At 33.7% G+C, this 26,047-nt stretch overlaps 2 protein-coding genes across 2 annotated transcripts; both read right to left on the bottom strand.

Annotated features, from left to right (window-relative positions):
• Window positions 1-6,327: 6,327 nt before the first annotated feature.
• LOC141684966 (protein FAR-RED IMPAIRED RESPONSE 1-like) lies at window positions 6,328-7,314 on the bottom strand. Its single transcript, XM_074490097.1, has one exon. The coding sequence runs from the start codon at window positions 7,312-7,314 to the stop codon at window positions 6,328-6,330; it is 987 nt and encodes a 328-aa protein (XP_074346198.1).
• A 2,103-nt stretch (window positions 7,315-9,417) lies between these two features.
• Window positions 9,418-10,901, bottom strand: LOC141682865 ((S)-8-oxocitronellyl enol synthase ISY1-like). Its single transcript, XM_074487552.1, has 2 exons — window positions 10,775-10,901; window positions 9,418-10,665 (listed from the first exon to the last, which is right to left on the bottom strand). Exons 1-2 carry the CDS (start codon window positions 10,811-10,813, stop codon window positions 9,574-9,576), a joined length of 1,131 nt encoding a protein of 376 aa, XP_074343653.1. The 5' UTR covers window positions 10,814-10,901; the 3' UTR covers window positions 9,418-9,573.
• Between the last annotated feature and the right edge of the window lie 15,146 nt (window positions 10,902-26,047).

Here is a 26,047-nt window from a genome sequence, read left to right as displayed (position 1 = left end):
TGGTTTCATCAATTGTTGTTTCAAGCTTCTTTTTGAATGATGATTTCCTTTGTTTTGCCTTTCTGACAAGCATCACACAAACCTTCCCTTGAGAATTCAACTAGAGGGATTAATCTAACTAAGTCCTTTTTGACTAGATCATTCATTGTCTTGAAATTCAAATGGGATAGCTTCTTGTGCCATAGCCAACTCTCAACTGAACTTGCTTTGCTGAAGAGACAAGTAATGGATTCTGCATCTGTAGAGTTGAAGTCAACTATGTACACATTTCCTTTTCTAACTCTAGTTAGAACCACTTTGTTGTCTTTCTTGCTGGTGACAACACAGGCTTCAGAATTGAAGGAAACTGTATTCCCTCTATCACATAGTTGACTGATGCTCAGTAAGTTGTGCTTGAGACCATCAACTAATGCAACTTCTTCAATGATGACATTCCTTGTTAAAATCAAGCCATATCCCATAGTAAACCCTTTGCTGTCATCTCCAAAGGTTATGCTAGGGCCAGCTCTCTCCTTGAACTCTGTGAGCAGGGAAAAATCTCCAGTCATGTGTCTTGAACAACCACTGTCCAAGTACCATAGATTTCTTCTATTTCCCTGCACACCACAAAATCAATCAATTTGATTTTGGTACCCAAGTTTCCTTGGGTCCATTCTTGTTAGCCTTTCTCCTAGACTTCATTCCTCCTGCATCTTTAGACTTAGGTAAGTTTGAGTCAACCTTGGTCTTAGATGTAGTTGGTTGAGGTGTAGGGTTAGTCACAAAATCATTTAGCACATTTGTAAAATTATTAGGCATGGATTGTGCAAACATGTTATTCCACATGGGCATATTGTATGGCATTTGAGGCATACTAAATGCAGCAAGATAAGGATTGTTAAAATATGGCATGTTTGCAAAATGTGCATAAGGATTTTGTTGAGACATAACAGGCATAGCATGCAGAGGTGATGCAGACATATTAGGCATGGAAGAGGGTGCAGTTATGGGAGTTTTCTTAATAGATATGCAATTAGCAGATAGATGATTAACACTATTACAATGTACACAGCTTTTTCTAGGAGCATACCTATCAGGTGTGTAATTGTTATGTTTGTTAACTCCTACCTTCCCATTTCTGTTGGATTTCCTTTTAGATTCCTTTTTACCCTCAACCATCTTGAGCCTATTATTTAACTGTTCTAAGGTCATGTGCCCTACATTCACCTTACTGACATCTTTGGATGTGTTTGCTTCTTCTTTGACAAAGTTCTTTGAGGTTGAACCAAACTTTTTGTTAAGTTTCTTTAGATTTTCTCTTTTAGAAACATCTGCCTGTTTTAATTGAGGAACCTTCAACGGATGCTCCTTTTCTTCCTTCAACGGATAACTTTCATCATCCGTTGATTCCACATCCGTTGACAGCCCATCAATTAATTCCAGTTTCTTTTTGTTTTTATCCCAGGCAGTTTCACAGAATGATTCAATTCCTTGGACCTTAGCAATTTGAGCACTCACATCCCTAGATGTTTTCCATGCTTTAATCACCTCTTGCTCTTTCTCTAATTGATTGGAAAGTATTTCTACTTTCTTAACAGATTCAGCTAGTTCATTCTCAACAGATATACAATGCAACTTGGTTTTCTCTAGGTCAATCAACTTATCTTCTAACACAGTATTTCTATTACTTAAAAACAGATTGTTCTCTTTAATCCTACTATTTTCTTTAGCAAGAGATTTAAGAGACACACGCAAATGATACAATTCAGTAGACATGTCATTAAAAGCATCATTGCACTCTTCTTTAGTAAGCTGTGTTAAATCAGTAGTGATTACCTGATTGCTTGATGAACTAACTTCATTTTCTTCAGAATCAACCATGAGAGCAAGGTTGACATATTCCACATCTTCATCCTCTTCATCTCCATCAGCTGCCCAGTCCTTTTCTTGAGTAATGAAAGCCCTTTCCTTTTGTTTGAGCAGATCAAAATATTTCTTTTTGTAATCTACTTGTTCAAATTTCTTCTTTTCAGAAGTTGGCTTTCTGCACTCACTTGCAAAGTGTCCACTTATACCACAATTGAAACACTTGAACTTGGATTTGTCCACCATGTTCTTGTGAGGTTTAGTGGCTCTAGTGTTTTTCTTGAATTTCATCTTTATAAATCTCCTGGACAGAAATGCAAGATGCTCATCAATCTCATCTGAGTCATCTTGGCTGGAGTTGTCTTCATTTTCAGCAACTTGCTCTTTCCCCTTGCTTGATTCCTGATTTCTTATACCATCTTTAGAGTTTGATGTAGATCTCACAGTTTGTCTGCATTTCCTCTCATTTTCAGCTACCAATGCAACTGAACTTCCTTTCTTTCTCCCCTTCTCCAATACCTCATCCTGTTCCAGCTCTAGTTCATAAGTCTTCAAGATTCCATATAATCTTTCAAGAGTGAAGTCCTTATAATCTTGAGAGTTTCTTAAGAAAACAGTCATGGGTTTCCATTCCTTTGGCAAAGATCTTAAAAATTTAAGATTTGAATCCTTCACCTGGTACACTCTACCATACAGCTTCAGTCCATTCAACAGCTTTTGGAATCTATTGAATGTGTCATTTAAAGATTCATTTTCTTCAAAATGAAAGTACTCATACTGTTGAATGAGAAGCTGCATTTTGTTTTCTCTCACTTGTTCTGTACCTTCACACAGCAGCTGAACTGTGTCCCAAACCTCTTTGGCAGTTGTGCAATTTATCACATTATCAAACATGTCCTTGTCAAGACCATTAAACAAAATGTTCATAGCCTTTTTATCCTTGTGGACTTCTTCTGTGTCTTCCATTGTCCATTCTGCTCTAGGTTTTGGAATGGATTGACCAACAGCAATTGTGGCCGTAGCAACTGTGGCTACTTTGTGGGGAATGTGAGGACCATTCTCAATGCAGTTTACATAACATTCATCTTGGGAGAGTAGATGAAGATGCATTTTCACCTTCCAATGGTGATAGCTATCTTTGTCAAGAACTGGGATCTTTACTCCAATATCCTTCTTACTCATCTTTGTTAGATTCCAAGATCTTTAAACTCTTTGTGTGTCAAGAGCTTGCTCTGATACCAATTGTTATTCCTAGAGGACTAACAATGAGATTTACAGAAGGGGGGTTGAATGTAAATCTCAAAACTTTTTCTAGTTTTGAGCAGTTTATGAAAGCTGTGTGTTCAAGATGAACAAGTGTGTGAATTGCTTTAAGCTAATGCAGACAGATATATATTCAAGCACAAATGTAAAGAACACAACAGATCTTAAAAACTTTTCTGGTGGATTTGTTGTTCCACCAGAGATGGTATATTAGAAAATCTGTGATTCAACAATGTTGATCACAGCTGCATCCTAGTACAAACTAGATGAATTTTCTCTCAAGATATTTCTAAACAGCTCTGGAAAATCTCTCTCTAATTACTAGCTTCTTCTTGGTTTATATATTACCAAGTGTACAAGTTAAGAACAATATAAAATACAGTAATAAAATAAGTTCTTCACTTGCTTCTTTTCCTGTTCACTATAGTACTTTGTTGACTATTGCATCTTTGTACTAAAGAAGAACGGCTGCTTTTTCTGTTGATCCTGAAATTCGGCTTCCACATCTCAGTTGTCTCTATCAACCCATGTGCCTCTGTTTGTAGGTACAACTACCACTTATCAACGGCTAATCATCAGAACATCCGTTGAAGCTTTCATCCGTTGATGTATTCATCCGTTGAAGGATGTTATCCGTTGAAGCTTTCATCCGTTGATGCACTCATCCGTTGAAGGATGTTATCCGTTGATGACTTTATCCGTTGAAGCTTTAGAGACATCCGTTGAAGCTTAGCTTCTCATCCGTTGAAGGTCTTTAAGTCATCCGTTGATACCACTTCATTTATACAAAATTACAAGGCATGAAATATTTACAATTGGCTTTCCTGTCTGCATATCATCTAGTAGTCAACATGACTCATAGTTTCTCTCAACTTCTAAGAATTACATTTTAAATACAGAGACTGAAATATGCTACAACACTAGACTTATTTCTAAGTAAAGCTACACCATCAACGGATAGCCAAAGTGGTCTTATCCGTTGAGGCTACAGACACTAAATTTCTACTTAAGTGTTTTGTTAAACACATCATCAAACTAATGCACATACATTCCTAACACTCAGTCTTTACTGAATTATTGTAAAATGTCAAATGTTCAATGTACAAGTGTTGTATCAGCTTTTGTATTATTTTATTTTCATTCTTTAACTTGGGGTTAGTCTTGTTAACAGGCATGAATTTGTGATAAGCAATCTTCTCACAAATTGGGGGAGATTGTTGTGCAAGACATGCTTGTATCATAACAAGACTAAGTCATATTGACAACCCAAAGATTAGTTGTATTGTAACCTTAATCTGTAATTTATACTTGTAACACTTAATGTCTGTAAAATGTAAATGGAGCAGACTGGAGCATTTTTCCATAAACAGTGTCAAGCCTAAGAATTCTATCTGGAAGAAGATCAAGAAGGTCATGCCTCAGAAGAATTATGAAGAAGCTTGCAGTTGAATAATTCTATTTGGTGAAAAACATTCCAAGTCAAGATCTCTACAAGTCACAGAATTAGTGTTATAGAGAAGTCATTCGAGAACTCAGAAAGACCTATCGAGAACTCAGGAATTGTCTATCGAGAACTCAGGAAATGCTATTGGAGATATCGATAAGTCAGATACTCATTTGAGAACTCAGAGATATCGACAAGTATACATTCATTAGAGAACTCTGAGTTATCGATAAGCCAAAGTCCATTAGAAAACTCTGAGTTATCGATAAACCATAATTCACTAGAGAACTCAGAGTTGTCGATAAGTCAAGTCAACAATGAAGTTTCAGAGATATCGACAAGCCAACATGCCTATCGAGATGTCGAGTTCTCTACAGCTTAATTGGAGATTTCGAAGTGAAGAAATTTCTCTAAGTACAGAATTGCAGAACAGTTCAATATCCAAGGTTGAAAATCAACAAACAATTCACACAGCTGAATTGACAAGTCTACAAAAAGCAGCTTGAGAGATGTGCAAGATTAATGGTAAAGATTAACTGAAAGAGGAAGATTAAAGTAAACACGGGATGCTAAAGATATGCTAAGCCAGAAATGGAAGATTTGCTTTTCTATAAATAGAAATGACAAGTGACAGTTTAGAAAAAGCCAATAACATATTTATTACACACTGTGTAAACCATTAGTTAACAGAGTTATAAAGTTAACACTGGTCCTTAGTCAGTTGTAACAATCTAGATAGAAAATCTTGTATTCTCTCTCAAGAAAGAAGCTAAGTTCTAAACCAAGAACTTAGAGATTTTGTAGTAAAACACTGCCTGATTTTTAATATAAAATTAAGTGAGTTTTGAAGATCTTTGTTTTACATATTTGCATTGTTATTTATGTTTAACATTTATTCTACCAAATCATTGATAACAACCAATTGCTAAAGCCGAAGTCGATCAAAAAGTAAACATTTAAGCCAAAACACATTCACCCCCCTCTCTGTTGTATTCATATCTAACACTAAATATCATAACTACCCTTAATCTTTAATATGCAAATTTTTTAAGTTTATTACAAAATTCTAGTGTCAAAATAATATACACAGCAAACTTTGCTACTAAAATTGATGATTAAAACATTGAAAAGCATAGATTAAAAAGTTAAAAAAAATCATAAATCATAAGATTAGCTTCTCTTAGTGGCCAACTCTTGTTCTTATGCAATAGCATCCAATAATGTATAATTTCTTTTTAAAAAAAAACTTATTTTTCTTAAGCAACATGTTGAAACAGGAGTGCAAATTCAAATAGCTGAATTCTGCAGAGAGCATATAAATCATAATCAAGTCCAAAATAAAATACGACAGCAGTAGCACAATAGCAAATAGCTTTACAAAAAGAAGCATGGTCTCTTAGAATAATCTATTTTAATACTCTAGCTCAATTCAAATATAACATCCCATCCCAGACCAAAACACAGCGACTCATTTACACAAAACTAAAACAATCAACTATTCCAAGTTTTAGAAAGATAACCAGATAACCAGGAGGCTCTACTTTCTTATGTGCCTTGCATTCTTCTCGGACAAGTACAAGAATTATGTCCGGTGCTTGACATGTACTACACTTTCTCATGTCCTGAATCTCAAAAGCTGATGGATCGCGGGTTGTAGAACTTTTATTTCTCTTATTGTTCGAGCCAATAGGATGCCCTTTATGCGGAATCATTTCTGGTTCAAGTATCACAGAAGGAGGAGCATCAAGAAACTGAGTAATTTGTCTTCTACTGTCTTATTTTTGTACCAAAGGCAGATTGTGATATTTATCTCGAAACTCTTTAAGAAGTACGTCAATATCATCATTTCGATCATTCAATGGAGTATTACTATCAAGGAATGATTTTGTATCAATCCTCCATTGTGGATGAATTTCATTAAGATGCAATATGCCTTCTTTATCCAATTCTCTTATCTTGTGTGCACATGGAAGTCCCATAGAATTTGAAAAATGTGACTTGCAAGTGATTGTTGAAACTCCTGGCATTGTTGCTAACCCATATTTTTTATATAATTGACTAAGAGCAAACACTGAAATGTGACAAATAAATTCCTGAAACAAAGGAATACGAAACTTATGTGGTATACGCACCTTTTCACTTGCAACTCTGATTTTGATTTCTTGGTACTGATTCTCGATTGCCAGAGAAATTTTGTCTTTTACATCACGGAAATCACCTGTGGAAATATTTAAATATTGCTTCAAAACGGTGTGAGCACCTTCTGCCCTTGACGTAACATGATTACCCAAGTGCATAAAATTATTTGTCCATGCAAACACAAACCTCTCCTTGTACGGAATCCATGCAGTATTCATATAATTCAATAAAGAACCTCTGTCTGCATACTGAGCTTCAAAAAGACTCATATTTCGGCAAAAAGATAACTTGTCAGGAGATTGAATCAAGTTAGTCCAAGTTAACAAAAATGTGTCCCATCCTTCTTTATCATCAAAAAATCTTTTACATTTTGCAAGAATATTTTTCTCAATATGCCATATACAAAGAAGATGTCCTGTATTTGGGAACACAATCTTTATAGCATTTAGCAAAACAATCTCTTGATCGAAAACAATTATTTGAGGTTGGATCCCATCTAAAATCTTCTTAAACCTTTTCAATGCCCATATATATTCATTTTCTTCCTCTTTTCGTAGAAAAGCAAAACAAGAATAAAATGAACCATTAAAACTACTCACTCCAACAACATCAAGTAGTGGCATTTTAAACTTGTTCGTTTTATATGTGCAATCCATGAAAAAGACATTAGAATAGGTCTTTGTTAGTTTTATGGATAGAGGATGCGCAAAAAAAAGGTGAGTCAGATGTCCCCTCTCATCACACTCAATATCATAAATGAAATTACTTTGACCAAATTCTTCAAACAAAGCCTGAGTATTTGAGCACCCATTCAAGCTTTCTCTTTTAATTTTTGCACGAACATTATACAAAGTCCTTGAGATTGCAGAACATTCGGATTACCTTGCCGTAGCGATGTGAGTATCTGACGCGGTGGAATACCTGCCCTTGTCATCTCTTGAATTCGCTGAACCTCTTCACTAGTAAAACGACGACAATAAGGATGACCAGACATGTCCTCTGAAGCTTCATGGTTAAGAGACAATTTTTTTATGTCCAAATTTCATACTTCATCCCTTTTTTCTTTTTCCCCAAACTTCAAAGGGACAATTAATTAACCTAGAGCCTGTCATTTCTTATTTTTTCCTCATGTGGTTTATTTGAGTGATACATACCTTCCCTGTCGCAACCAATTATAATGTAACAATTTTTCTTCGATTTTTTAATTTTCGTCACAAGTCCTTGCCTCAATACAATCTCAGGAACATTATTCAGAAGTTCCTCACGAGTTGTAAAATCTCTGGTTGAAATGACCAGTAGCATATCACACCCATTTGCGCCTGAATCACTTTCGAGTGTAGAACCATCTATATACACATGACAGTGATTAAAGTCTAATTAAGTACATGCTCAATGTAAAAACTAAGAATAAATCATAAGTTTTTTATGACAAAAATCTCCAGCACAATTTGAAGTTATATTCTAGTCATACAAATTACCTCTTTCGACGGCCTGATTGTTATGCCCCAACTCATATGATTCATAGAGTTCCTCCGCATTTTTTGTCCGGAGAAGTTCAATGATGTCATGTAGACCTGCTAAAATATTGTCTCCCGCTTCTTCATCCATACTTTAGATCGAGAGGAAAAAAAGGTGGAAGACGGAGGGTTTATAGAAAGGAATCAATTCACGGAGTCTTATTCTTGAGAAAGAGTTTTGAACACCGAACTTCTTGATACATATAAAATAAATAAATATTAAAGATTAAGGGTAGCTATGGTATTTAGTATTTCAAAATAAGATTCGGAGCTTAAATAGTAAAAATTTGAGCTTATTTATCGATTTCCTAAAAATAAGAAAGTAAGATAACAAAAACATCGACTTTTTCCTCTCATAAAAATAATAAAGTAAAATTACATGATTCTCGTATGTATGTATCACGATTGTATAAAGCACATGTAACAAACTATACTAAGCTCTTAGACAGCCGTAGGAGGGCGAGGTGGTGAGGGTTTTGTAGTCAAATAAACCCTTCAAATCGATCTTCTCGTTCAATCTCAAAAATCTCCGTTTTTGGTACTGAGGTTTCATGAAAAAATTATTGGTATAAATTAATATGATTGTTTGATTGAGACTACCAAAAGCTCGTTGATGTTTGATTGTTGAAACAAATCAATCTCTTTCAGGAAGGTTAATTACTCATAAGTACTTACCTTTACAAAATGACAACAATCATACTATCAAATGCACCGGATAAGGCTAATTAAGCCAGTGCTTGTATCATACTATCAAACATACGCAACACAACTTCTTCAAGACAAGACAAAAATCAAACAGATTTAACATGAAAACACCTTAAGGACGAAGTTCTAACTAAGAAACATTGTTGAAATCTTTCAACGTGTTCTGTTTCATCATCTCATCCCACAGATCTTAATATTTCATCAACTCTATTATGTCAATCTCTCTAGGTTAATGAACCAGTTATTCTAAAACTAAAGAACGGATTACATTAAAATTTATCTTGATAGATCATTCAAACACACTTTGAACATGTGTAATTCAGATTTGATTTTGATTTTAACATTAATGTGATAAATCCTTCCGGGTAAAAATACGTCGGATGGAAAATATCAATTTGTTTCATTTTCAAAATAAATCAAAGATGATCCTATATGTCATACTCATTCACACATGGCTTTTACAAAGAAATACATTGCTTTCCCTTGTAAAACATGTATATAAGATCAAACAAATAAATTTTAAACTGCAATAACTCCAAATTAAAGAAATACAAATTGTAAATAAGTCTAGAACATACTTTCAAAACAGAGACCTGCAACCCTAGCTAGGAGAAATCAAACAAACTAAAATAACTTGAAAATACCAACAGGAAGTTGAACCTAATGAACAATTTTGCAAAGTTTGAGCTTCTCTATCCAACGAACGAATGAAGATTTAGATTTCCTGAAACCCAGGAATCCATGTTCCTTGCTCTTGTTCATAGAATCTAAAGGGTACTCAATGCCAAATGCATGATCAGCAAGCCACCAAGCTCCGAGGTCTTCTAGTTTTGTAGGCACCAAATTGTTTTGTTTTACAATCTCATCCCACACACTGCCTTTATCCTTCATCAACTCCACAAATGTCAGCCTCTCTCCGTCTTCAAGCTCTCCGCATTCCACCTCAAATTGCTCCGCCAACACCTTCCAGAAATGCTTCCACTTGAACACATCTCCATTACTGCAATTAAACGCTTCATTCTTGGCCTTCGGATCCACTGCAGCCCATATCTCTTGCTCAGCAATCAAGTCTGCATCGGAAGCTTCATAATACGAACTCCAAGCTTCCTTGGTCCCTGGAAACCTCAAAACCTCACCCTCATGTTTGCATATTGAAGCATAAACACAGAGAGTACATATTATATTCATCATGCTGTGAGGGGAAAAACCAAATATAACTCCAGGCCTATTCTCAAACAAGATATCCTCAAGATTATAGTAAAAATTAAGAGCATCTAGCCTTGGAAGGTCTTCGGTAAACGGAGGATCATGTGCTGCAAGCCCAAATGAATGAAAAGACCCGAAGTAATGCTTCTTCCCAGTTGTTAAACAGATATGTTTCAGTTTTGGTGCATTTGGAATGACACAATTCAACAAATTTCCGAACATTTTGCTATTTATTTCGCAGTTGTCAGCTTCAGATGAACCACTAGCCCAAGTGACATAAAAGAGGTGAGTCACATCTTTAAGGCCGGAGAGTCTTGATTCAGTTTCCTTTGGATTGGAAATGTCGCACTGGATATACTCAACAGGGTGGTTTGCATCGCATGCAGGTCTTGGGCGACGTGCAACGCCATAGACTTTCCATGGGCCGCCCGGGGTGTCAGGGAGAGGGAGAATCTCAGCCAGACTATTGCCAACAATGCCGGTTATGCCCACAACTAGAGCCACACTTGGGTAGCTCAACGGAACATTTTCTTGATCGAGAGATTTCTGAAGTAAGCGTGTATGAAACGTTAAATTAGTAGTGAACAAAGAAAAGCATGTATGGACGTAATTGATTAACGAAGATTACTAAAAATGAGAGAGATGAAATGATTACCCTTGCAGCGCCAACTGCACCAGACCACCACCAGCTCATTTTTTTGTCGGAACTTCTTTAGCTTGTTTTGTTAGATGTCTTTGGTACGTGCAATTTGTTAAGATACACTAACACTAGTGTATGTTTCTATTTATATACAAGTATGATGTAGAAACGTGGCGAGATGATATACTTTCTGTGGTTTAAAATTTTGACACATCTTATTCATAATAAAGACTGAGGGTAGTCTAGGTTATAAAGACTGCATTTACTCACCGTACTTGTCTTAAGTTATAGTATATACGTTCATTAAAATTTCTTTTGTTTTAGCTACAGTTATTTCCTTGTTAATGACCAGTGTGTTAGGAGTAATTTGTCCATAAAAAACATCTCATTTTATATTTTTTCTGTATGTATATTCTTTATTTAATAAATAAATTGATATTATGAAGGGTCAGTAGGGGTGTAAAATGATTCCGGTACCACTATGCTCAAGTCTCGGATTATTTTATTTTCATTGTGTCCAGATTTGAGTCTGATATCGTTTTATTCGGATACAAACCGATCTCGGTATTGGAAGTTCAGATTTAAACCGGATATAAGTCAGTATCGCATTTTTCTTTTTCTAACTGGGTAGTTTGTGATCCATCGGATTCGAGTCAAATATGATCCGCCAATATAATAAAATAATTGTAATTTATAATATATAATGATCATGTTTTCTAAAATAAATGTAATTTATAAATATACTAAATAACCACAAATTAAAAACTTAAATATATGATGTACTAGGTATATACTATTACAATTTTTTATTTTAAAGATGGGTACATCATATTTAATAATAAATTATATTTATATAAGATATTAATAAATTATAAATTGATATTTACTTATAAATATAATGAGTTAAAATTATTATCATATTCGGGTTTTTACCAAATACGAACCACATATCATATTCGGGTGGAATCAGTTTATAGAAAAAAAATATGAGACATAATTATCTGAGTGGGTATATAAGTGCTCATATCCGGAATCATATTTTATTCGGGTATATTTTTTACGTCAGATTTGGATCATATTTAAAATAAATATAAGATATGTATCATATTTTCGAGTCGGAGGCTGAGATATCGGATAATCCAGTTCAATTTACAGCCGTAAGTGTGTGTGTGAGGCAATGGGTAAAACATGCTCCCTGTTTTTTTGGTAAAGAAGAGAAGAGAAGAGAAGAACATGGAAGAGACTAGGAGAGAAATAATAGGGGAAAAAATGAACTCCCCGGTTTGTGTAAGAAAGTAAAGAAAAGAAAGACATATTGGGTATTATTAGAAAGGTAGTACGAGAGTTTTTTTTTAAATTTTTCTTTTCTGTCAAGAAATTAATTTTGAGAGAAAATTATGAATTTTTTTCTTTTTCAAATCATTTCTTTTCTCAAACCAAAAAGCTCGGTAGAATTCTCATTTCTCTTCTTTTCTCTCCTTTTATAAACTTAAAAGACTACTTTTGTCCGTAAGGGTTAACTCAGTTGGTTAAAGAGGGAATAATTATTATCATTTTCGTCACATATTCGAATCCCATGAGAGGAGTAAGATTTATGATTATGCCTGCTAAGTCAGAGTTTGTCGATTAAATGCGATTTACATTAATTAACGTGATTTGTAAGCTATTACGTGAGTCCGTGGGTTTTACCCAGTGTGCACTCGTAATTTAGCGGTTGCGGATTTTATACGATAAAAAAACTACTTAAAATAAATTTGTAAAACATTTAAAATAGTTTTTAATTGAATATTTAGACTTACATAACATACAAATTAGTACATTTTCTAATACATTCTGAAAAACGAGGTACAATAAATACTACCTAACTTGTGTATAGACCTGGCCACTTGTGCGGTCCGTGCGTGCCGGGCCGGGCCGCACACGGGTTGAACACTCGGTATTTAAACACTGAACCGGACCGCTGAATTACGAACCGGGCTCGGGCCGGGTTTGAACCGTTAAAACAGGACTCGTAACCGAACCGAACGAACCGAACAAATTCGCGGGCGAGCCGTGTGTGCGGGCTGTGCGGGTTGAATTCGTGAGTTGGGCGAGCCGTGTGTGCGGGCTGGGCGAGCCGTGTGCGGGCTGAGATCCTGACTGGAAGCAATAATTCCTGAAAACTCGAGCAATAATTACTCGAAATTAGTAATCAATTAATAAAAAATAAATAATAAAATGTAACATTATTTTCTATTATGTCACATAATTTATTCAAAATATTATAGTTGTAATCAATTAATTTTATTATTTTAAATTTTTGGTTAAAAAGAGGACGGTACCTCTTATAAATTTTATTAATTTAAAAAAATTACAAATGATGTGAGAGGACTCCTCTCTCTCTAAAAAACGGAACAAACCGTATCAAACATTAAAAAATTACAAATCAAATGATATTAAAACTAAAAAAAAATTACATTAAATATTTGTTCTAAAGTTGTTCGCTAGTTGAGGTTCCCGATTCGGATGAAGTATCCATTGTCATCCATGGCTCGTCGTCATCGTCGGAGTCTTCTTTTCTTCCTTGTTGTCTTTTATCGGCTTGATCCCAATCTTTTTTGCAAACCAAAATCTTTACAACGTCTGGCGCAAGACTGGATCTCTTCTCATCTAACACTCTTCTGCCTGCACTAAAAGCGGACTCGGACGTAATTGTAGAAGCTGGGACAACTAAAATATCCTTTGCAATTTTTGCTAAAACCGGAAATTGTAACTCATGATTCTTCCACCATGTTAGTATATCAAAATCATCATTTAACTCATAACTATATGAAAAAAATTCGTGAACCATACTAGTGGTAGAAGAAGGTACGGTAGATGACTGGGAAATTCTACATTTTTGTTTTTTGGTTAGTATAGATGAAATGGTACTACTAAACCTACTAGAAGTATTACTACTCTTTGGTGGTATAGTACTTTGAGTTTTTGGAGCATACATATCTATAAGACGAAACAACAAATTTAAACAATTAGTTACATATAAAACATGATTATATGAAACTCCTAACACAGCATAATAATGTTCTAACATATTTTCTAAACCTTCCTTCCTAACACCGGGATCAAGAAGACATGCAATACCATAAATATACGGAAATTCGGTAAAGTATTCGATCCATTTAATTTTCATATCCTTAATAATATCACTAAAATTATCATTTTCTTCGTATTCCTTTAAAGTAGTAACAATACTAACACATTCAATGATACAATGGTGTACATTTGGTTCATAAACATAAGAAAAAACTTTAGTAGCATGCGCAAAACAATAAAGTATGTCACGTACAGTAGATGCTAATTCCCAATCTTTCTCGGTAATAATTCCTCCTTCGTATTGGTGAATTGGATCGTCGTTATATAAGATGGTAATAATGGGTTTATATTTAATTGCTTCAACAAGTAATTTATATGTCGAACTCCATCTTGTAGGACAATCGATACCCCATTTTTTCGGCCTTAGTCCATTTTCTTTACACAATTTCTTGTACCTAGACCTATATTTACCCGCCAAACGTAGATACTTAATTACCTTCCTAATAGGTTCTAATAAATTAGTTATTTGTTGAATTCCTACTTGAGCCGTTAAGTTAACTATGTGAGCACAACATCTAATATGTAAAAATACTCCATCTAAAACTAAAGGAATTTCGGTCCTAATATAATTAATACATTTGTTGTTATTAGCAGCATTATCTAAGGAAATTGTGAATACCTTGTTAAACAAATTAAATTCTATAATTGTATCTAAAATTCTAGACATAATATTATAACCGGTGTGTGATTCGTCCATAACATCAAATGCAATTTTTTGTAACATGTAATCGACACCAATCCAATGAACGGTAACACATATATAAGGCTCCCATTGACTCGAACTCCAACAATCACTAGTTAACGAAACCATACCATCAAATTCTCGAAAAAATTCAATTAATTGTGCTCTAGCGCAATGATATTGTGTTATTGTGTGCCGTTTTAGTGTGTTTCTAGGAATTTTTCTAAATGCCGAATTTATCGTAGTTTTCATCATATATTCTAAATTATCACTCTCACCGTGAGAAAATTGTAACTCGTCTAGTGTAACATAAGTAGCAAAACTTTCTATCATTCTATCTCTACTATAGGAAAAAGGCATACCTCCACCTCCCGTTGATGTCATAAAACCACCGAGTTGTGATTGTTGTGGACCTCTTCATGCTTCTCCGCTTTCGTGACTCGCCTTCGTAATAGAGTGAATATTCTCCAAATGTCGGCTTAGTGTTCCCGTGCCGGTCCCTCGAGCATAACTAAATGGTGGCTGTGGTCTACCATTTTGTACACAAATCAAACAATGTACTTTAAATCTATTCGGATTATCCGGCATAGCTTCTTTCGAAAAATATGTCCACACGTGCGATGATTGTCTCGAACTCGTAGCACCTACAGAAATTAAAAAACGAATAAAATTAAAAACTAATAAAAAAATTATAATCTATTAATAAAATTACAATAACCAATTAAAAAAATTACAATCATGAATTAAACGAATAAAAACGAATAGAAAACGAAATTACAACCATCAATTAAAAAAAAATTACAAAACGAATAAACAATATATTATATATATATATAACACACAAATCCGTCCTCATCCTCAAACACCAACAACAACAACTCCGTCCTCATCCTCAAACCTCAACCTCAAATCCTCAAGTTCATAGTTTTTCGGAAAATCAAACATCAAAAACACACAAAAACACGGAAAATAACATACCTTCTTCGGTATTAAACGTGGATCCGGGTCGAGGCGGGAGCATCGAAGCGGACGGGGTTGAACCTTGAGAAGAAATGCTCCCTCTTCCCTGTTCCATTTTCTGTTATAAACGTGAATAGAATTATAAGAAGTATCCCTGTTATAACTTATAATTTATAAATGCTCCCTCTTTGTTGTTGAATTGAAAATTGCGAATGGGTTATAAGAAGTCGGAGAAACAGAAGTTGGAGGTCGGAGAAAGAAGTTGGAGGTCGGAGAAATTGAGATTGAGAGAGAGAACCAGAAATTGAGTTCGAAGAAATTGTGAATAAATTGTTGTTTATATGTATATATTTATAAGGAGATAAAAGTTGTCGTTGGAGGTGGAACAGGGAACGTTAACTTGCAGGTTAACGTTAACTGGAGTCTGCAGGTTAACGTTACAGTCACAGCAGGGAGGAGAAGTGTTGGCGCGTGAACACAGTTGCGTGCGGGCCGTGCGGGCTCGTGCGGGCTGTGCGGGTTGAGTGGCTCGTGCGGCTCGTGCGGGCTTGGCTCGTGCGGGCTCGTGCGGGCTGTGCGGTTCCGGGTTCTTGAATTTACAATTCGTATTCGGTTCATGTAATTTAGCGAGTTGGGCGGGTTTGAACCGGCCCGGTGCGGTCCGAATTTATTACGGTTTCCGTACGAACCGGTCCCGAATGTGCGGTTCAAACCCGCACATTTGGCCAGCTCTACTTGTGTATTCAACGATTAGGATGCATGGCTTAGCTTGTGCGTTGATGCCAAAACCCACCAAAAATTTCAATGTGAGAACTTTGAAAACATTAATGAAAAACCGCTAAGTTAATATTATTAGTAATCGTTAAAATTAGGAATGAGAACTGATCAATCATGATACCTAATTGAAACTATTATAAAATTGAACAATCAAATCTTAATATGAATTGATAAGTGTTTCTTAAGAATTAAAGAAGAACTTTTAAAACATCATAAATTTAGGTCATCAGAAGAAATCAACAACCCCTCTGCAGTTACGCCAGTAGTATTGAATCAGGTCGGTGGCTGTGATAAATTTGGATGAATGCGAGGCGCCAGTAGCATAACTCTCTTTTTTCCCCATTTTTTTGTTTACTAGGAGCATCTCCAACTTATTAGTTATATTGTCCACGTGCATGGAAAATATAGCTATCTACTATCAAAATGTCACTCCAACTCATCAACTCCTGTTAGCTATAATTTTTTTGTTTTTGCTAAATTGTTAGCTATAATTATAGCTATCCTATTTTGGTCTTCCAAATTTGTTGAACCATGGATGAAATATAAATATCCTCTAAAACACATCTAACTCATCACTCCTTTCTCTTCCTCTTTCCTTTTCTCTCCAAGTACAAATATATGATTTTTTATTTTTAAAGTATAGCTAACCATTATAGCTAACACGGTTGGATTACAACACCTTACAAGTTCGACAAATTTTAGCAAACCATTAATTTATATTTTATTTTTTTATCGTAGGTAACTCGCAGCCGCTACCCTTCGGGTGCGTACTGGGTAAACCCTATACGTGCTCACTTAATTTATATTATTTTAACTAACAATTTTAGTTATCTCCCTTGGAGATGCTCTAAATATTCTATACTTGAGCATCGTTCAATAAATCAAATTGTTAACTCGTGGCTAAAAATTCATCATCCGTTCTTTACGTGATTTGCAGATTATTGCGTGAACCCGTGGTATTTATCCACTACGCATCCGAAAGATAGCGATTACGGATTCTATACGATAAAAAAAAGTTATATTTAACAAAAACCGGTATAACTTTTCTAAACCGAGTTCTTTCCGTTCAAATAATTTGAATCATGTATGAAAGAGTGGGAGTTAAGTAGGACGAAACCCTTTTAAAATAGTGGCTAGGAAACAACAAATTCCACACAAAGATCGGCACTCGCTATAACTTCTGGTCACCATCTTCTAGAAGTTTAGTTTACTACCTTTTCGACTTGCTCACTCCCACTAAAACTTCAAATTTTAGTTTACTCCTTTTCCACTTGCTCACTCCTGCTAAAACTTTAATGTTATGTTCCATCAATCTGTATACATCTGTTATATACAAGCATGAAACGTATTAGGATCATATCATGTGTTTGATGTTAAGTGTTAACTGGCAACATAAACCCCCAATTGTCTTCACGGCACGCCGCTTAGTCACTTGGTACATTGCATCCCCTCGCTTTTACACATCTGTCCCCTCTACTCGACCTTCATGCTAGGTCTGAAATGCGTAGTAAAATTTCATCTTTAAAGGCGGGAAATTATAATTTTAGGCTAATTTGATTGACAGAATTAGTATGAATACAGGGATGCATCACTATTATTAAAAAAGAACATTCAGTATATACTAAAATTATGAGTTTCCGCGCTAATCACAAAAAAACCGAATAATTAAACATACTTTGCCTACAAGGGACACGCAACTAGCTAGCTATAACGAACGGTTGAGGTTTAGTGGGTTGGGTTAGTAGTTCTGTTTAGTTTGGTAAGTAATCAATTGCTTGATTCGGCAAAGTGTAAATTTCTAATCACAATTCTTAACTCGCTATCTATCTATCTCACTTGTACATATTTAATTTAGTTTTCTTTGTGTATGAACAAACAATTCCTCACTTGTTTTTTATTGATAAAAGGTGGTGTACTGTGTTGTGTCTATGCATTAATTATACACACAACAGACAACCTGTGAATAGGTATTCATGCGTTCATTCGATAACCGATGGATAGGAATTCATTTAAAATCTAATTTCACTATATTTTTTTCATCGCCCACTCATCAATTTACACAATATATTTGTTATATTATGGCGATCAATCAGTATTTAAACTTGCATGAATCACTAAGTTGAAATCAGTATTATTCCAGAAACCAGTAGATATTATATATCACATATGGTATTGATCCTAATTGTTTGAAAATGTAAGAAAAATATAGTAAAATTAGATTTTTTAAAAAATACCAATTGACAAAAAAAAATTGAATTAAAAATAAAGAGATCTAGGTAAAATTATGTGCGAAAGGGGGTAAAGTTTTTAGTTTGTATTTTAATTTAATTTATACCTAAAGTAAGACTCAATCTATCTATTTGGTTTATGTGTTTTATTTTGTATTTATTAGAACGAAAAATAAGAAAAAATCATGAAAATATATGTAAGTCTGTGATAACGAGTTCAAAAGAGGAGGTGTTCGTGAACGGGAATTAGCTAGCAATTTCATAAGTTGTACATGAATAGTTGTTGGTGAAACATGTTCGAACTCGTAATGATATTTTTACTTAATGAGTCAATATACAAATAAACAATTTAATTCGAGAAAAATTCGAGTTTTTTAAAATTATTATTGAGCTAATAAACTTGCACGAACAATTAAGAGTCCGACTTCATTCCATTTATTTTATAGCCCTAGTAAGGGAGGAGAACTAATTTTTATTATTACCAAATTGTAATATTAGTAACTCATTTTTTATCAGAACTAACATTAGTATTTGATATATCGGTGCTTCTTTACATACTAGCCGATAACCCGTGCGATGTACGGATTGTTTTTAACATTCGATAGTTTTTAATAATATATTTTATAATATAATTTTCAATAGTTGAAAAATAAATCGAAAAATATAATAAATTATAACAATATATGTTTTATAATAATTTGAGACTTGACTGAAAATAAATATTATAATATAAAATATTGTTTAAATAAAGAATATAAAAGTTTAAATATAATAAGCTGTTGACGGAGTTCGAACCATGAATTCATGAGAGCAGTTTAAATATTAATATAATAATATTTTATTATTGTATCCAATGGTTCTCATTTTTCTGACTTTAGATCTGACGGTTGTTATTTGTCGTACCAAACAACTGTACTGAACAACTACCAAATAACTTCACCGAGCAACTAACAAATACAGGTGTTCTGCTTATAATAGTATAGTATAGATAGATATAACTCCTTAACCCTAACGATAGAAGTATCACTTGAATTTCATAGGTCATATACTCTTCTAAATATTGTAAATTAATCACTAAGTGGTGATTGATCGACTCGATTATGTAAAAACTGATCAATAATTGGTAAAATCGGTCTAATATGTGATAAAAAAATGGAATAATCAATCAAATTTATAAAAATAAATAATTTTAAATATAAGATAAATATATGTATATGTGTGTGTTATTAAAATAATTTCCAACGACGCGATTAATCATTCCGATTAATATTCGAATATCCGATTAATTTCTTTAAATGTACAATCGATTACTCGGATTTCTGCTTTGTAATTTTGATCAATATATGACGAACTCTAAATATATTATAAATGTTAATATTCAATTTCATTCAGTAACATACTGAATTTTAAAATTCATGTTACAATTGTCAAAAATATTATAACATTTTAAAATTAAAAAATATCAATATTATTATTGTTGAACCTCGATATAAATGAATATTCTCTAAACTAATAATCTCGTTAAATTAATAAATTTTCTGGTCTTTACATAATAGAGATAATTTTATCTTAAACTAAATAAATAAATAAATAATCTAATTAAATGAATAAAATTTTCCCTAAATAATAGATAATTTTATTTTTAAACTAAATAAATAAATAAATAATCTAGTTATATGAATAAAATTTAAAAATATAGAGTGTATCATTTAGCAAGGTTTCACTTGCAACAGTATTCATGAAATAACAAAAATTGAGTAATTAATATTGATGGAGACCCAAAACTGAAGGGCCGGCATGTGTACCAATGATATTAAATCCCGTGTAGAGTTCACTTATGTAAGTACTGGAGTACTAGGAAAAACCAGACAACAGTGTTGGTGGTTGTGATTTTATGTTAAGTTTGACGGAATATGAGTATGGGTCAAAAGGTTAATGAAAAGGCTGGCACTTACGGATCGTTGCGGTGAGGGTGGTGCGGTTCCCAAACCACAAACCAAATTATATATGCGATTTGATCAAATTTTCAAATCACACTCGCACCGCGTAACCTCAAAACTCGCATAAATCACACCACGAAAATGCGGTGTGGTGTGATGCGGTTTGTGTGGTTTATTAATTCAAAAAAATTAATATTAGCATACAAATATAACAAAAATTTAGATAGTAAGAAAGCGAAAAATAATATATTTTTGATTAAAAATAAAAATATGTCGATAATTTATAATATGTGAGCTAGTTTTTATAACACAAAATTATAGTAAATAAGAAATGAATATATAATATATAATATATCTATATATACGTTATATATATATTATCAATAAATATATATATATATATATATATATTAAATTGCGGTGCGGTGCGGTTTCAACCGCAATGTTAAAATGTCAAACCGCAAATCATACCGTACCGCGCGGTTTGTCAAAAACTAAAAGTGCAACACAAAAATTTAAAACCACATTTTACGATACGGTGTGGAGCGGTGTGGGCATTTTTTGCGGTTTGTGCGATTTATGCGGTTTGATGATCACTCTTGCTGGTTATTTTTCTTTCTTTTTTCGTCACAAAAAGGTGGGTACCTAACTCTTGTAAGGGAGCTAAAAAAATTGAAAAATCGAAATTGAACGAAAAATAAAAAATCGGATTGAAAGTTATTAAAATCGACAAAAATTGAAAAAATAATTGAAATCGAATCGAACTAATAGAACGACTTGATAATGTTTACGATTTTATCCCTATAACCGAAATGAAAAATCAAACTGTTTATATAATATAATTTTATAATTTTCATAGTATAATAATATTAGCTTATAATATAATTATTATGATATTATTATTATATAATATACTAATTAATATTATATTATTAGTTGTAATAAGCAAAATATGTATTTTACTCCAAACTAGAGCTGAAAACGAACAGAACCGAATCAAGTTATGTCTGAACCGAGCCGAACTTAATTTTTTTAAGACGAGTAAAGGCGAGCCGAGTTTAATAATTGAGCGGAAAATGATGTTCAAACTCGGCTCGTTTATAAACAAGTCGAACCCGAGCCGAACACGAGTTTGTTACGAACAACCAAGATGAGCCGAACACGAGCCGAGTCTAGTTGTCCACTAATAGTTTGCATATTTTTTCCAGTTAAATAGCCTTAAATTATTATTTAAAATTTTTACAGTTATATCGAGATCAACTACTAGTCTTATCTTACAATTATATACGCACACTCATACTCTACGCTTGTTTCTTAATCTATATCATTTTATTTTTCAAGACGACTTTTAAAAATATATCTCATTTTATTTTTAATTATTGAGACATTCGTAACTTTATAAATTGTACATTACTTTTTAAAATGGCGATATCAAAATTTTATTATATTTTATTGTTTTACTTAAATTTGGTTTATGGAAATTACAAGTTATTTAATGGTGTTTATGAAACACGGGGAATTGGACTATTGTAGATGAATGTGTCATGATAACAATTTGATAGTTTACTTACGAAAAAATTAAGTGTTAATTTAAGAAAAATAAACAAAAATTCTAAAACAACTAAATAATTAATAAATGTATTAATAAAAATATTTAAGTGATTAGTTATAATTTATTATTTGTAATACATATAAACTTTATCCGTGCCGAGCCGAGCACACAAAAAGTTCGATTCGGCTCGTTTATATATCCGAGTTCATTTTCATGTTCAAGAACGACTCGTTTAAAAAAATGAACTAAACCGAGTTTACTTAAACGAGTCGATCCCGAGTTTTGTTCACGAACAGTTTTGTTCATTTGCAGCCCTACTCTAAACAGAAGTTGTTGTTGTTGTTTGGGCTGCTGCGTATTGGACTTCCGTGTGTATTATAGTACTAGATTATAGCCCGTAAGATGCTCAATTTTTTTTAAATTATCTTATTTATTTTTTAAAAAATTTAAAAAAAATAATATATATATATATATTGGCAATCCATGGAGGGCCCCTTAAATAGAGGTCCATAAAGAAGCATTATTTAAAAAATATAAATACATAGTTTATTTCATTTCTTATCAAATATAGTTATAAATTTTAATTACTAAATAAAAAAATAAAATTGCACATTTTTTTTATTTAAAAAATCATTAAAATTTGACGAAAAGTTTGAAGTGTTTTTGTAGTAGAATCATAGTAAAATCACATTTATCCAAAATTATTCCACAATAGAATCAAATTTAAAATTTATTTTTCTTTTAAATTTCAATTGTTAAACATTTTATTATATTTAAATATAATTATTATTCTACATTACCAACGAATTTGATGAAATTCTATAATGGAATAAAAAATCATTTAAAATATTGTTGCAACAAATATGCATATATTGAGAAAAAGACGGATGAGGAATTTAATTACAGCGATATATAATATTTAATCATATTATATATCATTGTATTATTATATCATATTTTTGTGTTCGCATAGTATTAGACCATCTCCAACTCAACTCTAAATTGCACTTTTGCACCATTTGGGTGTAAAACTCCTCTCCAATCTTACTCTAAAAATTATACCATTTTGGTGTCACAGCAAAAATTACACCAAATTTAATGTCACACTAAATTTTTAGAGTTTTTATATATTCTCATGTTACCATTGTAATCCTTTATTAAAATAAATTTATTTCATTTGTATCCCACCACTTTATTACTTTTAATTTTACTTTTGTACTTTAGTAATAAAATAATATATATTACAATAATTGTGTAAAATTTAGTGTTGATTGGTTGAGTTACATTTGAAAATAGTGTTAGTTTTTACATTATCTTGGTGTAAAAATTACACCAGAATAGTGTAATGGGTTGGAAATGCTCTTAGAACAATGTAATACTTTTATATTTATGATTGATTAAATTTCTAATATATTTTATTTAGGATTTTATTAGAAAATTGTATCGCAATTGGTGTTTAATTAGTATTAAATTAATGTAATCATTTTATATTTATGATTGTATTATGAATATATTTATTCTAATAAGATATAATTTTAACCGTTAATTTTTAATTATATCAGATTAACGGTTGAAATTATTTTGACGGTACATGACCAATGTTTTGGATATGAAGTCAACTACGCTTATTATATATAAAGTATATAATATATATATCATTCTAGTTCATGCCTTCGTAGACCGTAGATCGGTTATTAGTATTATTTTAGTCCCGTAAACCTACGTGATAGTTTTAAAATAAAAAAAATGTAAATTTTACTTTTTTAATGTTATAAGTTTCCAAATTTATTATTATTATTTATAAACGATAATTTTTAATTAAGTACAAAATCGAAACCGATAAATAATTAATTGAACAAAAAAATTGTTCTGGGTAATCCAGTTAATGTTAATAGGTAAAAATCTAATTGAACATACATTTACGATTAGAACACGGTTTTCGGTAAAAACCAAGTCGAATGCACACCACTAACTCTTCTAGCACCCCCAGCTCTTCTAGAAGTTGCATCTCAATTTTCAAATTTTACCGAACAAAAATACCCTCATAATATACCTCCATCGAATAAATTAAACATGAGCGTTTTCTTGCGAAGTGTTCTGTGTCTTTTAATTTTTTTAAAAAAACTATTGAAGTGATACACAACCCATAAATGTTGCTCAGAGCTTGTGGATACAAACTACAAGCCTACTTAATTCTTAGTACTTCCTAAAACAAAGTGTTGGACCTTGGACTAAAGGAGAAAGGCCCAAGAAGACTTAATTGTAATAATTATGTAATATTTGTGTAAAGGCCTTATAGGCCCATTTGTAATGGAAAAGCCCCTTTGGAACTCCCTATAAATATAGAGCCACTACCTCATTTAGGGGGGTTGAACAATTGAATAAAAAACTAGTTTCCTCAAATAATAGTCTCGCATATTCGATAAATATTCGGGCACATCATTTGGCGCCAGAAGGAGCTTTATTCTTGAGATCCAACCAAAAGATGATTGTGGAAGAGATTGATCCGTAAAAGGCTGATCCAGTAATTCCAACAAAGATGACGACGGAGATACCCACCATCACAAAGCTTCACGACGAACAAGGTCCATCGAAGCAGTCGGCGTTACAGCTGAGATGCCTATTTCCCCCGCCTGAGAAAGCTATTCGCGGCCAGTCGCTAGATCCGGCTTCTACGGAGCCACCAATGAGGAAACGCAAACATAAGCCAGATCATCGCCAGCAAGTTCAAACATCAAAATGCAAACAAGTGGTATCTAGTGAAATGCGCCTACATCTGGAAAATGTTGAACGCATAAAGTCTCAAGAGGCAGAAGAGCTCGACGAACCACTATATTCCAACGAAGAACTTGACTACTAGAAAGGGAGACTCGCCTTCTTCAAGCTAAACTAGAGCTACGGCGTGAGATACACCGCCTCCGTCGAAAACTCAGACAAACAACGAGAGCAAATTATACCTCGGAAGATCAAATTTATGATGACGCTGACGACGCAGAATACGAATACGAGCCGTCGGCTGAGTCGACGTATTCGCAGCCTCGCAAACGCCCACAGCGCACAGTGTCGTCCGTTGATGCCTCACAAAAAACTGAATCCACAGACACTATCTCCCACGAGGAGTTCGCCAATATGCAAGTTGAAATAGCTCAAATGCGGAACATAATACGCAATCAATCGGGGTTCGAGATTGTAGCAGAAAGCCCTCTCTCCCTCGTGCTTGAGAAGGCACGCATCGACAGAACATTGAAAACCCCATCCCTTAACCACTTTGATGGTTCAAGCGACCCCCTGGCATTCTTGAACACTTTTGATGGTCGAATGACATTCTTCGAACACTCCGAAATTGCTCGATGCCAATGGCCATCAATTTCCTGACAGCGGGAATCGACAAGTCCAGACACGGCTTAATCCTTGAGGAAATTTTTGAAAAACACCCAAAAACTCTCTAGGCAGCGTTCTTAATCATCGAACATCGCATGATCCTATAGGAGGCTGTCAGTTGTATTCAATATCCACGACGTTCGATGAGATACGAACGTCGCCGAAGTTACAACCCCCAGTCACCGAGAAATGACAAACATCGAGAGTATCGCCGTCCCCCGAGACAAAGCGAAAGTAACATTCGAAGAGAGAATGATATTCTGCCACGCGACAGACGCGAAAGAGAATGGCAACCCCGCTCCAGGAACGAAAAAGAATTCACCAAGCTCAACACTGAAAAAGCAACCATATTAGCTGTATTAAAAATGGAACCGGATTATGGACCTCCAAGGACGATGAAACCCGGCCGACCACCAAGTTCCCAGTATTGTGATTTCCATGAGGACACAGGCCATACAACATAACAATGTTTCCAGTTGAGCAACCTCATTGAAAACAAGATTCGTCGAGGACAACTTGTCCATTATGTTCAACATGACGACGCACATCGAAGAGATCATAGAGGTGATGACGATCGTGTCATCGAAGTCATTTTTGGCGGTGTAGCGGCAGACGGCCTCTCCAATAACTCTTGCA

The sequence above is a fragment of the Apium graveolens genome, chromosome 9 (genome assembly GCF_009905375.1).
Source record: "Apium graveolens cultivar Ventura chromosome 9, ASM990537v1, whole genome shotgun sequence".
NCBI classification, from domain to species: Eukaryota; Viridiplantae; Streptophyta; class Magnoliopsida; order Apiales; family Apiaceae; genus Apium; species Apium graveolens.
This window is presented reverse-complemented; position numbering and strand designations above follow the sequence as displayed.